At 38.1% G+C, this 13170-nt stretch overlaps 1 protein-coding gene across 1 annotated transcript; it reads right to left on the minus strand.

The window, feature by feature from the left end:
- Positions 1 to 5213: 5213 nt before the first annotated feature.
- On the minus strand, positions 5214 to 12970 carry LOC134634262 (L-rhamnose-binding lectin CSL2-like). The gene is made up of 9 exons (XM_063483368.1): positions 12940 to 12970; positions 12660 to 12692; positions 11416 to 11511; positions 10824 to 10959; positions 10645 to 10754; positions 10513 to 10557; positions 10269 to 10401; positions 10073 to 10176; positions 5214 to 5329 (listed from the first exon to the last, which is right to left on the minus strand). Exons 1-9 carry the CDS (start codon positions 12968 to 12970, stop codon positions 5214 to 5216), a joined length of 804 nt encoding a protein of 267 aa, XP_063339438.1.
- Positions 12971 to 13170: the final 200 nt, after the last annotated feature.

Consider the following 13170-nt stretch of genomic DNA (forward strand, 5'->3'; position numbering starts at 1 on the left):
CCACTTTGTGCATGCAAGTCTGCTTCGTGTGAATGACAACGCAACATCAAATCAGCAAATTCATACATGAAACAATTTTAAATTGTTGCACAGAATAACACTGTGAGGAGTCTAGAAGTGATTCTAATACAATTTAATCTGAACACAGTAAAGTTTTCATATATAAATAAGCTAGTACAAGAGAGCAATTTTTACAAGGGTACAAATTAGGGTTGTACACTTAATTCTGATGTAATACATGCAGGAGTGATTAGGTGTCAAATCATTCAGTAAGGCAGCTGTTGCACTGCATTATGGGATTTGCCTATCACACCTTTAATCCATCGGATTGGTAGGAAGACAATGGAATACTAAAATCGAAAACATTATCGCGGAAACAGCAGAGTATTGGATAAATGGTCTACCCTTAGCCATGTTATGCATGCATGTGACACCAAATGCTAAAGGACTCACACTTTTGGAAAAGATGTAAGGCAGACCACCCCAAAGCTTTTTGCCAGAGAGAGATGACTTTAGTGGAATATATGAGGAAAATGCTAACAAAGAAAGAGATTGTGAGTGCTCCCTCAAACCCAGTGAAGATCACACAGTGTCCAAATTCTCCTGAACCTGACATGGGTTGTTACATAGGGAAAATGTAGAGGGAAATAAACATGGACTCGCCAAAACATGGCATCCTTTTAGGTAGGAGGCCAGAAATATTTGGTATAAAAGGCACCGGAGTGCTTTTTTCTTGTCATTGCTATCCTAATCGTCCTCCTGCTTCTATCAGACTGGTTGGTTGCTTCCATGTGACAGCCTACCTGTGGCAAAACCGTACTGATACGAGCAAAACAAAAGAAATAGAAGTCTGAGACAAAAGGGAGGTGAAGTTCAACAACGTCTACTACAGCAGGACACAGATGTAGAGAGTGAAGATGAGGGTGAATTTGTGGGAAGGTTTCTACAACAGAACAGTAACACCAGCATTATCCCTCCACATTATCCCTTGCACACACATTTGTTTTTGACTGGATCAACAGTGAGCAGCAAGCAGACGTGGAAGCTGTAGTTGAACTGTTACTGATGCAGTTTGGACTCATAGTGAGCTGTTCAACTTTTCTCATGTAGTTCTTCACTGATACTTGAACTTGAAGCCAATGGAGCTGTTTAAGAACAGGTTTTATATGTTCAGTGGATCTAATTCTGGATATAATAGGAGCAACTGAATTTTGAACTAACTGCAGTTCATGGAGAGATTTATGAGGTAGACCACAGAGAAGAAAATGACACTAATCTAAATTAGATATGACAAGAGCATTGACAAGTATGGTGGTACTGCTTGGAGTAAGTGAAGGACGAAGGCGGTTAATATTACGGAGATGAAAATAAGAATCTTAAACACATGTAAATTAAAACGCTAGATGGGGGATATAGATTTCTCAGTGTAGAATGAAATAAGACTGCGGTCCCCAACCTTTTTTGGGCCACGGACCGGTTTATGTCCGACAATATGGACGTTAAGGTATCGCGGGTAAATACCCTCCTGACTACCAGCAATTCAAATTTGTCCTCTGTAGAGGACATTTCTAAACCTGAATATCTCCCATCCACTGCGTACTACAGAATTACCTCCTTTTGGTATCTACAGAGGACATTTAGGGCTTTCCAATGATACCAAATGTAAAGGGGTGGGGCTCTGGGAACTCTGGGAATTTTTTTTTTCATCAAGGAACATGGCGGACATCACTGCAAGCACATTTTATAGGAAGAAGAAAAGTAAATGCATAAAACTTTTTATTGAGCAATTTTTGGCTATAAATGTTCTTAACATATTTTAGGTAAGTTTCTTAATAACACGTTAAAACACAGTATGCCTGATTTTAACTTTAACTTTTTAAAACTTAGTATAGCATTGAAGTGTTTAAAAAATGTCCTCCGACATTTGTAGTCATTTCCTCGATTTTGTTATGTTTTTTCAAATGACCAGAAAAGGTTTTACTCTCTTGAAAAACACTGCAAGTAGTAGTCGAGGAGATAATACAACACAGATCTGTAATGTACTTTTAATAGATATACAAAAATATTTTTGTCCTTTGCATTTGTTTAAAAAACCTTAGAGCTTTCTTGCTAACGGTTTCATGATCTCTTCATTATATTTGAGCTAAATTTGTTAGCTAACTTGCTAGCTTGCTACTAAAAAAATCCATCCAAGTCTGTGAAGTCTAAAGATAAAAATCAGTTTTTGTGTGAATTATGGCCACAATTTCACTCATTTCACTCTGTCTCCAGTCTTTGTGCTTTCCTGTCTGCAATGGAAAATATGTTATGATGTTATCTTGCTTCTCTGCAGAGGAGCCAAGGAAGTAATGTATGCTGATGTTAGGTTCATGCACCCGGTGGATGAAGGAGGAGAAGTGGTGTTGTATAGCCAAGTCAAGTTTTCACAGTTATCTCATCACACCAAACTGACATGACAATGACCGAATCATAACTATTTCAAGTGACTGCCTCATGAAGCTCATCGAGTGAATGCCAAGAGTATGCAAAGCAGTAATTGTTTACTACATAATTCCATATGTGTTCATTGATAGTTTTGATGCCTTCGGTGAGAATCTACATTGTAAATAGTCACGAAAATAAAGAAAAAACATTAAATGAGAAGGTGTGTCCAAACTCTAGTACTCTATCATGTCATAAATAATGTTAGGATATTCTAACTTTTGAGCATGGCCAAATGTTGAACATACTGTCAGCCCTTTTCTACTGAGTGTAAACTAGTAGGCAGTTTAACACACACAGTCAAATTCTATTAATCCAGCATCATGTTTCTTTATGTCATAAATGGCCAGTGTTGGGTGACGTCTAACCCTAAAAAAGCAAAGAAGAGGAAGATGGCGTGAGAAATTAAAGTTAGCCTCAGAACAGGAACATTACAAACAAAAAGGATGACGTACTGACAAGTATGAAAAAACTGTAAAGCCTGAATAGTTGCTGTGAGGCCTTAGTGAGCAAAGACTTGTGACTACATAAATAAAATGAAATTAAAAGATATTTTAATTATTTACAATACTACAGAATGCAAAGTCTAAAAAGGCAACAAACATATAATTAATCAACATTAAAGTCTGAAGCAGTGTCATTATTGTTTACCACAAACGCATAGTATCATGTAGCACACTTTTGCTACATAATATGTGTATGTATCTGTATATATGTGTGAGAGCCAAGTTAATATAGTTCATATACTTTAGTATTTGTATTTGTTGTTACTTGTTTTGTGTAATTAATCATTTAACAAGTAAATGCATGGTTATTATTGAACTAAAATAATTTTACTGCTGTGGTGGCTTGGTTGAGTAAAACAGTGAATACATTTGCTTTGAAGGTTTGGTTTATAGTTAAAATTCCGGCATCACGGATTTATGCATATGAGTGCATGCGGTGCAGGAGGGGGGAGAGAGAGAAAAAGGGTAAGTACAGCGTAGGCAAGATGCTGCAGCCGGGGAGAACAGCCACACGCTTTTCCTACCGTAGTAAGTTTTTTTTTTTGTTGAGGATAAGTTAAACCTGATTACTCCTGTAAGAAGATTTGCAAGCTGTGGAATAAATTTTTGTTATATCTTTTCACATCGGAGTCCCGTGGAAGTTTTTCTTTTTCCTCTTCAAACTCACGTACACGAGTGAAACACTGGAAAATTCGTCTCACTGCTGTACAATATGTATCCGTATATAATAGTGTGTTACCAAGCTTCATAAAAGAAACTCTTATTTTTTAGTAATATTAATTATATTATATTATATATTTTCATATATATTCATCTGCATTAATCTCGTTAAAATGACGTTAACGCCATAACCGCATTAACAGGGCAAATCTCTGTTAGCGAGTTATCGCGGATCGCCCCGTGCGAGGGGCTGCACGGCGTAAACTTACTGTAATGGCAGACAGGATGGAGCTCAGTGTTACGGAGCTTTGGGAGGAACTGTGAACATCCAACTGATGGACAGCACCTCAGAAATACCTCGATACCAATTGTTAAAGAATTCATTAAAAATACTAGATGTGAAAAAGAATAATGTTATTACTAATATCAAAGAACAGAGACGTCTAATTTTTCCAGGTAATGGAACATTTAGGCTTAGTGACCTGAGCAGGAATGACAGCGGTAGTTACACCCTTCAAACCTTTAATTCAGATGGAGAAACATCAGGCGAGCGGACTTTACAGTTGTTTATTCAAGGTAATTTCTTCGCTGATGGGAAATGATGACATTTATAGATACATTTCACGTTGTTTTGGTAATCTATACAATATATGTGCAATGACCATTCATTCTTTCATTTATTATTCATACCGTTTTTCAACAAATATATTTTGCTGATATATTTTTCTTCCACTCTGAAGTTTACCATGTTGCGTTTTGCTGTGTTTAGTGCTGACAATTTTGTTGTACTATTGTAGTAAGTATGACTGTGCAATGACAGTAAAGAGCTGTTTCCCTCTCCCTCATTTTCTCTCTTCTTCACTGGTCTGCATTTCTGTCATATAACACGACATAAATTCACCAAGTCATAGTCGTGTTTGTGTTTAATTGCAAATACTGTGAATGTTTTTGAACTGAAGAAGGTTCACAGCAGACGAAACTTAAATAAGTCCAGTCGCTTTTCTTTCCAGTCTCCCTAGATTACAATGACCCTGACGACTGAGAACCTACACAGAGTATTATAGATTTGAGCACTGTCAAATGCTGAATATCTTGTCCGCTTATTTGTTCTTACAGTAACTTAGAAGCCAGGTGGTAGGAAGATCCAGCCTAGAGAAAACTTTGACTTCCAGTAGGAATTCCATTAAGCAGTGCTTACGTGTCACAGTAGATATTTATTTTACATAGCAATGCTATTTAGGTCTTTTTGTCAACAAAGAAAAATCCTGCACCTACAGGAGAAGAGAATGGTCAGATTATCTCTGTAGGTAAAGAGTTAGGCATGTATTTCTCATTGCCTTTTGTTCAGGTTGTGAGAGGTTAGAGATTAGTGGTAGGTAATGTAGCTCCAGGTAAGTTAGTGTTAATGTCAGTTAATTTATATTATGTTTATTATAGCATCATTTTCCTTTAAACCACACATGGGTGACATTGCATGACACTGTTTAAACTTACGTGAGCAAAAAAGAGGAAGATGGGGTAAAAACAGAACGTTCACATGATTGGTCAAAAAGTTAGAAGGTGGCTTTAGGTCTGATATCGGCTGGTGTTTCTGCCTCTGCACATCTTCTTATATAGAGATGACCGTTTTGCAAGCAACACTCCCATTGCCATGGCAACCACCTCTTGCCCTCCGGTCAGGCCTGTAGAGTTAAAGAAGGGGAGAAGAGTGCATTCCATAACAGCAGTTCCTGATTGCATTTCCATCCTCTTCAATGCACACAGCACACTCCAGAAATGACAAACTATTATCCTTTGTGTCTTCCCTGGTGGACTTTTCTATCCACTGAGCTGATGTGAGCAGTAAAGGTTTCTACTTCTTTGATCCAGGTGTCATCCACTTATCTTTACCAGTGGCAAGGTGTTGTCCCTACGAAAGAGTCAAAAACGCTTACTTTCCATTTCTTCTATGTAAGGTTTGGATACGGTGGGTGACACTGGAGAGCCCATGGGACATTCATGTTTGTGTCTGTATTAACCTTCATTGTATTTACAATATGTGGTGAAGAGGCAGAGGCCTAACAGTGTGCAGGTCTGATCAGGGGTGAAGCTGGTTCTGTTTACTAAGGATCTGTCTTGCTGTATTCATTTTCTGAAAGTCTCCACTCCCTCAGTTGTAGGTATGCGAGTGAAGTGTCAAAACACACTGGTCCATCGGGTTATTGTCTCCCCAGAAACACTTCCCTTGTGCTTTTGGAAATCTGTTTTTTCCTTTTTCTGTTTTTCGTTTTTCCTATTTGTGTTTTCTTTTTTCCTATTTCTTTTGTTGTTTTTCCCTATTTCTGTTTTTTCCCCCCTATTTCTGTTGTCGTTTTCCATATCTCCATTGTGTTTTGTGTGCTTTTGCAGCATTTTTCTTATTGCTGGTGTTTTCTTAAGTTGCAGTCAGTTTGGCCTCTCATGGCACCGTAAGTTATAGGTGTTTTGTTGCGATTTGGTGATATGTAAATACAATGGAACAGAATTGTTTTCAGCATTTTTTAAAAGCAGATGATTTTGGAATTTAGTGGATGTTTGGAATGACAAAAGAATAAGAAAAAAGTCTGAGAATATGAACAGTAACAGATAGGATGCAGCAGGAGTGAGTTTGAGAACAAATTGAAATGGATTGGAAAATATTCTGATTTGCAGGAACATCTCCACACATCTCACTGGTCAGAGACTGCAAAAGGAGAGTGTTTTGGATCATGGGTCAAAAGGTGTAATTATGTCAGTTCATGAGAAAAAAACATCCTTACAGAAAGCAGAGCATTAAAAACATTCAAAGTCCCCAACCTTTTTCGTGCCTGTTAGAGTGGATTGTTAAATGTTTGTCATTTTTATGCTTGCCAACTTTGATGAAAGGGATTCCACTGTCCTTCCCCCCAGATTCTCGGGGTTCTGGGTAGGGGGCTGTAAGGTTTTATTGCAGATACATCCTATCTGGAGGATCTACTTCTTTTGATCTAAGCTTCCTGAGTTTATGACCCTTTGATCAGCAACACACACACACACACACACTCACACACTCCTACTTACATATAGAAGTTCACACATATACATACAATGCGGGGGGCGTTGCTTTGCTGTGTTTTGTGTGAACTGTCTCTCAATAAATAGCTGCGAGGGAAGCTGCTCTTTGACGGACTTTGGGCTGGAGACAGGTTAGGAGCGTGAGCTCCAAGAGCTGGTTCTTGACCAAAGGCCTCCCTTGCGCAAGTAATCGATCGAACGCTGTTGCCTTGTTTTCTTTCATGATGAATAAGTCTCTAGAACTAGCGGGGTTTGTGGGAACAGACCCAACAGTGCCACAAACCAATTTAATGTCAGGCAATATTTTCACGGACCGGCCTTTAAGTTGTTGTGAATAAATACAACAAAACAAAATGAAATGAAAATGCGCCAACAACATTGAGAGTTTCTGGTTGTTATGGTAACATGTAAATATTTCTTTCAAAATAAGACACAACTACAAAGACCCAGAGAAACCTAGTTAACGATAAAAACCCTGAAAACCTTTAGGGCTACCAAACGACTCACGGACCGGTACCAGTCCGTCGCCTGGGGGTTGGGAACCGCTGATTCAGAGTATTTAGAAAGAAGTTTCCTTCAACTCTGACTGCTGAACTGTTGAACTAGGTCCTAAAAAAAACATGATATGCCATTATACAGCAGCTACACAATCATTCAAAAGGTTTGGAGGACATAAAGAACAGGGCCTTTGTAAACACCCAAATCATGATCCTGGAAACCTGAAGCTGAAAAATCCATTACACATGTGTTTGAGTGTGTTGTTGAAACCTCATCGAATTCACTGGTGAGGAAAACTGTTCTATGACATCATCACTGCTACAGGAGCATGGAGGAAGACAGACCTGTGACAGCTTTCCTGTGAATCTGATGCAGGAGCTAGAGCGTGTCTACAGAGCTAAAGCACCAGCTGAAGAAGAAGAAGCTGATATGGTGTCATGTGGCATTGTAGGCTATGCTAGCTTTGTGTCAGTAATTTTGCTGGAAGAGGAAACTGAACCTTTGTCAGAAGCAGCATTCAACATGTTGCTTGAATGTTGTCACAGCAGCAGTCTGCCTCTGAGCTGTACAGCTCTTAACCTGCTACTCTTCTTCAGATGATGCACAATGCTGTGATTGTGTTGCCTCATTAAGTGAACTTTGCATAGAAAAAAAAAAAAAAAACAGATGCTGGTTTGAAAGTTGAAAGTCAAAAGCATGTTACCTCACGTCGAGTGCCAGCAGTACAAGTTCAACATTAAATCTGAATATTGAACGTGGATGGATAATTGATATGGATCTTTTTGTGCCTTTTATTGAGTTGTAAATTCTGTTTCACTGTAACATTTACCTTTTGGATGACAGCACAAAGACAGAGAGGAGGAGAGAGGGAGAGAAAGGGAGACAGCAGAAGCGACAAGATGGAGAAAAAATAAATTTGATAGATGCATACATGACATCATAGTTGTAACATCTGGTGGAGACTCCCAGATTTTAAGCACTATGAATGTGTCCCCAAGAGAGATGGTTTAAAAGAGGAGGGAACGAAGCCATCTATGTCCACTGTGAATGACCATCTTTGAACAGAGGCGGTGGTTTACGACACCAACTGTCTGCCATCTATAATCCAGTTTTGAGATCCCTTCCCAGACACTTTAATGCCCACTCACATTCTGGGCCATTTGACCTCAATAAATCACATGATAGGATTGGGCTAGGTTTCACAATGGGTTCACACGAAACCTTCCCACCTTGGTTTGTGTGATTAGGCAGAGGATCAATAGGGGGACCATGACCCTCTTGGGGACACTCCCAAAGACCTAAAATCTGGGACTCTCCACCAATTGCTCTTAGAACTGAAGAAGCTTCTCAGATGAGAGGTGAAACCTCTTCAAGGAAACTTAAAGAAGTCCTCATGTTTTAATTTCCAAGCTCCTTAGATTACACTTGTTGCAACATCTTCAGAATAAGAATCAGAATCGGAATACTTTATAAATCTTGTGGCACAAAGTTGTATTGCATAGTTGCTAGTTTGACTCTAGTTTGAGGCCTTGAGTTGTAAAGGAGATGAAATTCTAAACTAGCAATTAAGGAAGAACATTTGGCCTTTCAGAGCTGCAGTAAATGTTCTGCTTGGTTTCCAGAAACTTGCAGCCTATTGTTAAAAAAGAGCGGATACAGTGGGAAACATGTTACTGGAGATTTTGTTGGATTTAAAATGAGAAAAAAATCTAAAATAATAAAATAAATAACAAACTGTATAAGTATCTTTGTTCTTTTTTTGCATCAACCTTAGATGAAGATAAAAATGTTTTAGAATGATTTCTTTATGTTTCTGTATGTTTTAGATAACAGAACGACTTTTCTCAGAATTCATACTGAACACAAACACTGGACAAAAATAGACCTCAGCTGCAACATTTTATTTTGTCCCTGACCTCCAACCGGTCGCAGCAGACTGTCACCCCTCCCTGGTCCTGGTTGTGCTGGAGGTTTCTTTCTGTTATAAAAGGGACTTCTTCCTTCCCACTGTCGCCAAGTGCTTGCTCACAGGGAGTCGTCTGATTGTTGTGATTTGGTGCTTTATAAATACAACTGAACTTAACAGAACTTCACATTTCATGTAATGTGTGTTATTGTACTAGCAAACTATGCGTACTGTTGGAGAAATACCACAGAGTAAATGACCCCGGTGTCCTTAATGATAAAAAGATAAATGTTGTTTATTTTGAGAGCTGAATATTAAACAATATCATGACAATATGCTCCCCTCACTTTACCTTGACACCCGACCGTTTCAACATTCACTTCAGAAATTAGTCAGACCCCTGTCACATTTAGCTCACACCATCCAGTTGATCAGTTTGTGATATTTTATCATTGAAGGCAAATTTAAGAGTGAAGCAGAAAAATTTATTTAAGGCAATCAGTTTTAAATCAGTTTTACATTTAGAATAAAGGCCAAATATATCTAGACACCACAGACCACAAGTTGACATGTCTTGAATAAATCTGATATGCATGTAAAATCAGTACCTGTCTTTATATTTTTGACCATACGTTGCACTGGATATTGATTTTTCTTTTTGATTGATAATTGATTCATTACACAATTTATTCAAAGATAATAGACGCTGATAGTATTTGATGTCAGTGATTTCCTCCATTCAGCTGCATTCAGCTTTCATCTGCAACTGAAAGAAAATTTAATATCAGAGTTTCAATACTGAACTACAGTGTTTTAGAAAAAAGAATCAGTGGTTTTTCCTGAACCACCTAAAAGCACGGTGTCTAAGAGCAGATTCACATTTTCCTCTCAATGTTGAATGTGCTTAACTTTTTGCTGTTATAAATGCTATAATTAAAGAGCAGGAAAAAAAGAAGTCTGAATTACTTACAGTGACAGCTGTAAACCACCTCCAGGTACTTGTAGGTGCCATAACATGGGTCTCCAAACACAGAGCCGCTCACTTTGACAGTACAGCTGCTTTTCCCGTTACAGCTGTGGATTCAGGCAAAAGTGAGTTGGCAGAGGCCAACTATATGTTGTGTAGAGAAGATATAAGGCTGAAGAAAGAGAGTCAGCAACTGTACCTCTCGGCTACTTTGGTTATTTGCTTTGAGCATTGGACATTTTGGAGCTGAGAGGCTGGACGATTGAAAGAGCATGTAGTTGCATCATGACGTCCGTAATCAGCTCCGTGAATAAGTAAAACCTGTCCTTCATCTGATGAAGAGCAAACATTAAAGATTTAAACACATATTTAACTTTAACTTAATTTGTATTTTTATCAGATGAATCCAGAGACACACAAAGAAAGAGAAACTGTGCTCTCACCGCACTGAAGGTTTGCCAGAGAATCCTCACATGTCACACTGTGGACTGACAAAGTGACAACAAGGAACATTAGAAACATGGACATTCACAGATTTGACTGAATATTAGTTTCTAATTACAGATGTAATTTACTGGCTGGGAAGCAGGCGTAGGTGGTGTCCACGTATTTGTAAATGCCGTAGCACGGATCAGAAGTACGGAAGAGGTTTGTATTTATTTCACACACCTTCTGACCATCACATCTGCAGGGAGACAAAGGTGGGTTAAAGTGATCAATTAATGATTGATCCAAACTGCTCAGATTTGTGTACCTGCTCTTGACGACCTTCAGGGAGCCATCCTGGGAACATTGTGTATTTTTAAGCTGTTCGGCAGGTCTCCCCTCACTGCAGGTTTCTGCATCTGTCCTTCCGTACAGAACTGACTGCACAATGATCACTGCATTCTCTGTTATACAGAAAGCATGGGAAAGAACGATGAAGTTCAAAAGGAGGAACTCATGAGAAATGCACAAGGTGTGCAGCACAAGAAGAAAACCCGAGGCTCTTTATGTTTTTCAATAATCAGAAAATGCCTTAATTTCTGTAGATCTGGGGCATTACATTGAATCTGAAAGATCACATGAGTCACAAGCATAAACTGTAGTTTCACTAAATAAAGAACAAAAAGAACCGAAACCTTAACAGGTTATCCTCCTCAGCAAAGTGTTTACTGAGGTCAGAGATCTGCAGGGGGGTAAGCTAATTATCTTACAGACATAGAATCAGACTTCTGTTTACAACCAGAGGAGCCGTCTCCTGCTGGAAATTAGAAAGAATTCAGATTACCTCAGAACTGGGTTCATATTTGAGTGATAGCAAAGAGCTATAAAAACCTTAAACATAGAGATTATTTTCATGTTACCACAGCTCAGGCGTTGTACATTGTCAAGGCTGTCACAGGTGATCACCCTCTCTGTTGACACTGGGAAGTGGGCTAAAGGACCAGCTCTAGCAAAGCCTGAAATGGAAAATAACTCCATAATTAGTAAGTCTTGGATAAATGAAGCATACTACAGTAGGGCCTCTATTCATCTTTTTGCTTCTAAACCAAATATAAATGAATATAAAATATAGCACACCCGGAAGAGGGTGGAGCAGTAATGTAGTGAATATGTGCCTATTAACCTTAAAGATAAAAATAAATAAAAAATAAATAATAATACAATAAAATAAATAAAACATATATATAAAATAAATCCCAACAGTATCAGTGTTCTTCTTGAATGAATTCTGAGTAAGTCTCATGTGTAATGTAAATGGATGAGCATGATGCAGGTGAATCAGAAGTAACTTATGGTAGCGACAATGGGGACATGTCCCTACCGTTTTAATGACTACCAAAAGCTACTACCACTAATTTAACATCAGTTTCACAGGGAACTGCTATCTGTTACTGAAATGTTCCTATCACTCAAGGCCTCAATAAATCAAATAGAGTTTCCAGAGTTTAACTAAAGGATTAATCCCTAATGGTAATGGGACTTAAAAACCTATCAGAGGTTCTTGTTGTTAGTGGCATATCACATTCAAGTATTCACACAGCACATAAATGCACCATATTGTACATAAAGAATAACCATTTTGCAAATCCAGGGTACCTCTTTGGAAGAAACTTGGAGTCTTAGGGCCACATCAAAAAGAAAAATATTATTGTCCATTTTGAGAGAAAAGAAGAAATGCAATGAACAGATGTAAGGATAGCAATGGATATACAGCCCCATGCAGTAAAAAGGATGGATGTTGTATCACAGACACAGTAAGTGCTGAGCATTTGATTTGATTTGTTTTGATATACCTTTGTATACCTTTGATACACCGGTGCTGATGGCATCAGTGGTGATATACCTTTATTAATCCCACAAGGGGAAATTTCATGTTTCAATTTCATGCAATTTAATCTTGAAATTTTGACTGTAATCTCAAAGTGAACAATATTACTTTTTTATGTGGTCGTAACACTCCATCGTACTTGAGTGAAAGCACAGAACAATGGGTGCAGGTTATAAACTAATTTATTTAAAAGGGTTTAAATGACTAGTGTGGCTAAAGTATTGGGATAAAAGAAAGGCACATTTGGATAAAAATTGCTGAACATTTAACAATTACCTGAAGTCATGAGTACACATGTTGCTGCGAGCACTGAAACACAAAAAAGAAACCTCATTGTTAGATGATGTGTGAACTACAGCTGATTTATTCATTTATCTTCTGTATTAAGTTAACAGTGTTCCAGATGGACTTTAATTTGCCTCAAAACACAAATGACAATGAAGAAAAACCAAAGAAAAAGTGGATGTTAAATACACCACTTACTGATCAAACAAAATCATATAAATGATACATTAATAAGAACAACTTTTTGGGTGGAAAGATTTTTTTTACTCACACAGTGTGCTGCTGAGTCTGGAGGACAGCATGGTGTTAGAGCTGGTTTCAGTGAAGAGCTGAGCTGATGGTGCAGCAAACCAGGGACCTGATTTATTTATACTGTTTGACTAAGGCAAGACGCCAATCAAAAAATTAGAAAAAATTTTTCTCGTGATGTGCAACACCCCAAAACAGGAAACAGGATTTCACCTTAGATAAACATCAAAGACAAACAGAATACACAAACTCA

This window comes from Pelmatolapia mariae, linkage group LG2 (genome assembly GCF_036321145.2).
Source record: "Pelmatolapia mariae isolate MD_Pm_ZW linkage group LG2, Pm_UMD_F_2, whole genome shotgun sequence".
In the NCBI taxonomy this organism is placed as follows: domain Eukaryota; kingdom Metazoa; phylum Chordata; class Actinopteri; order Cichliformes; family Cichlidae; genus Pelmatolapia; species Pelmatolapia mariae.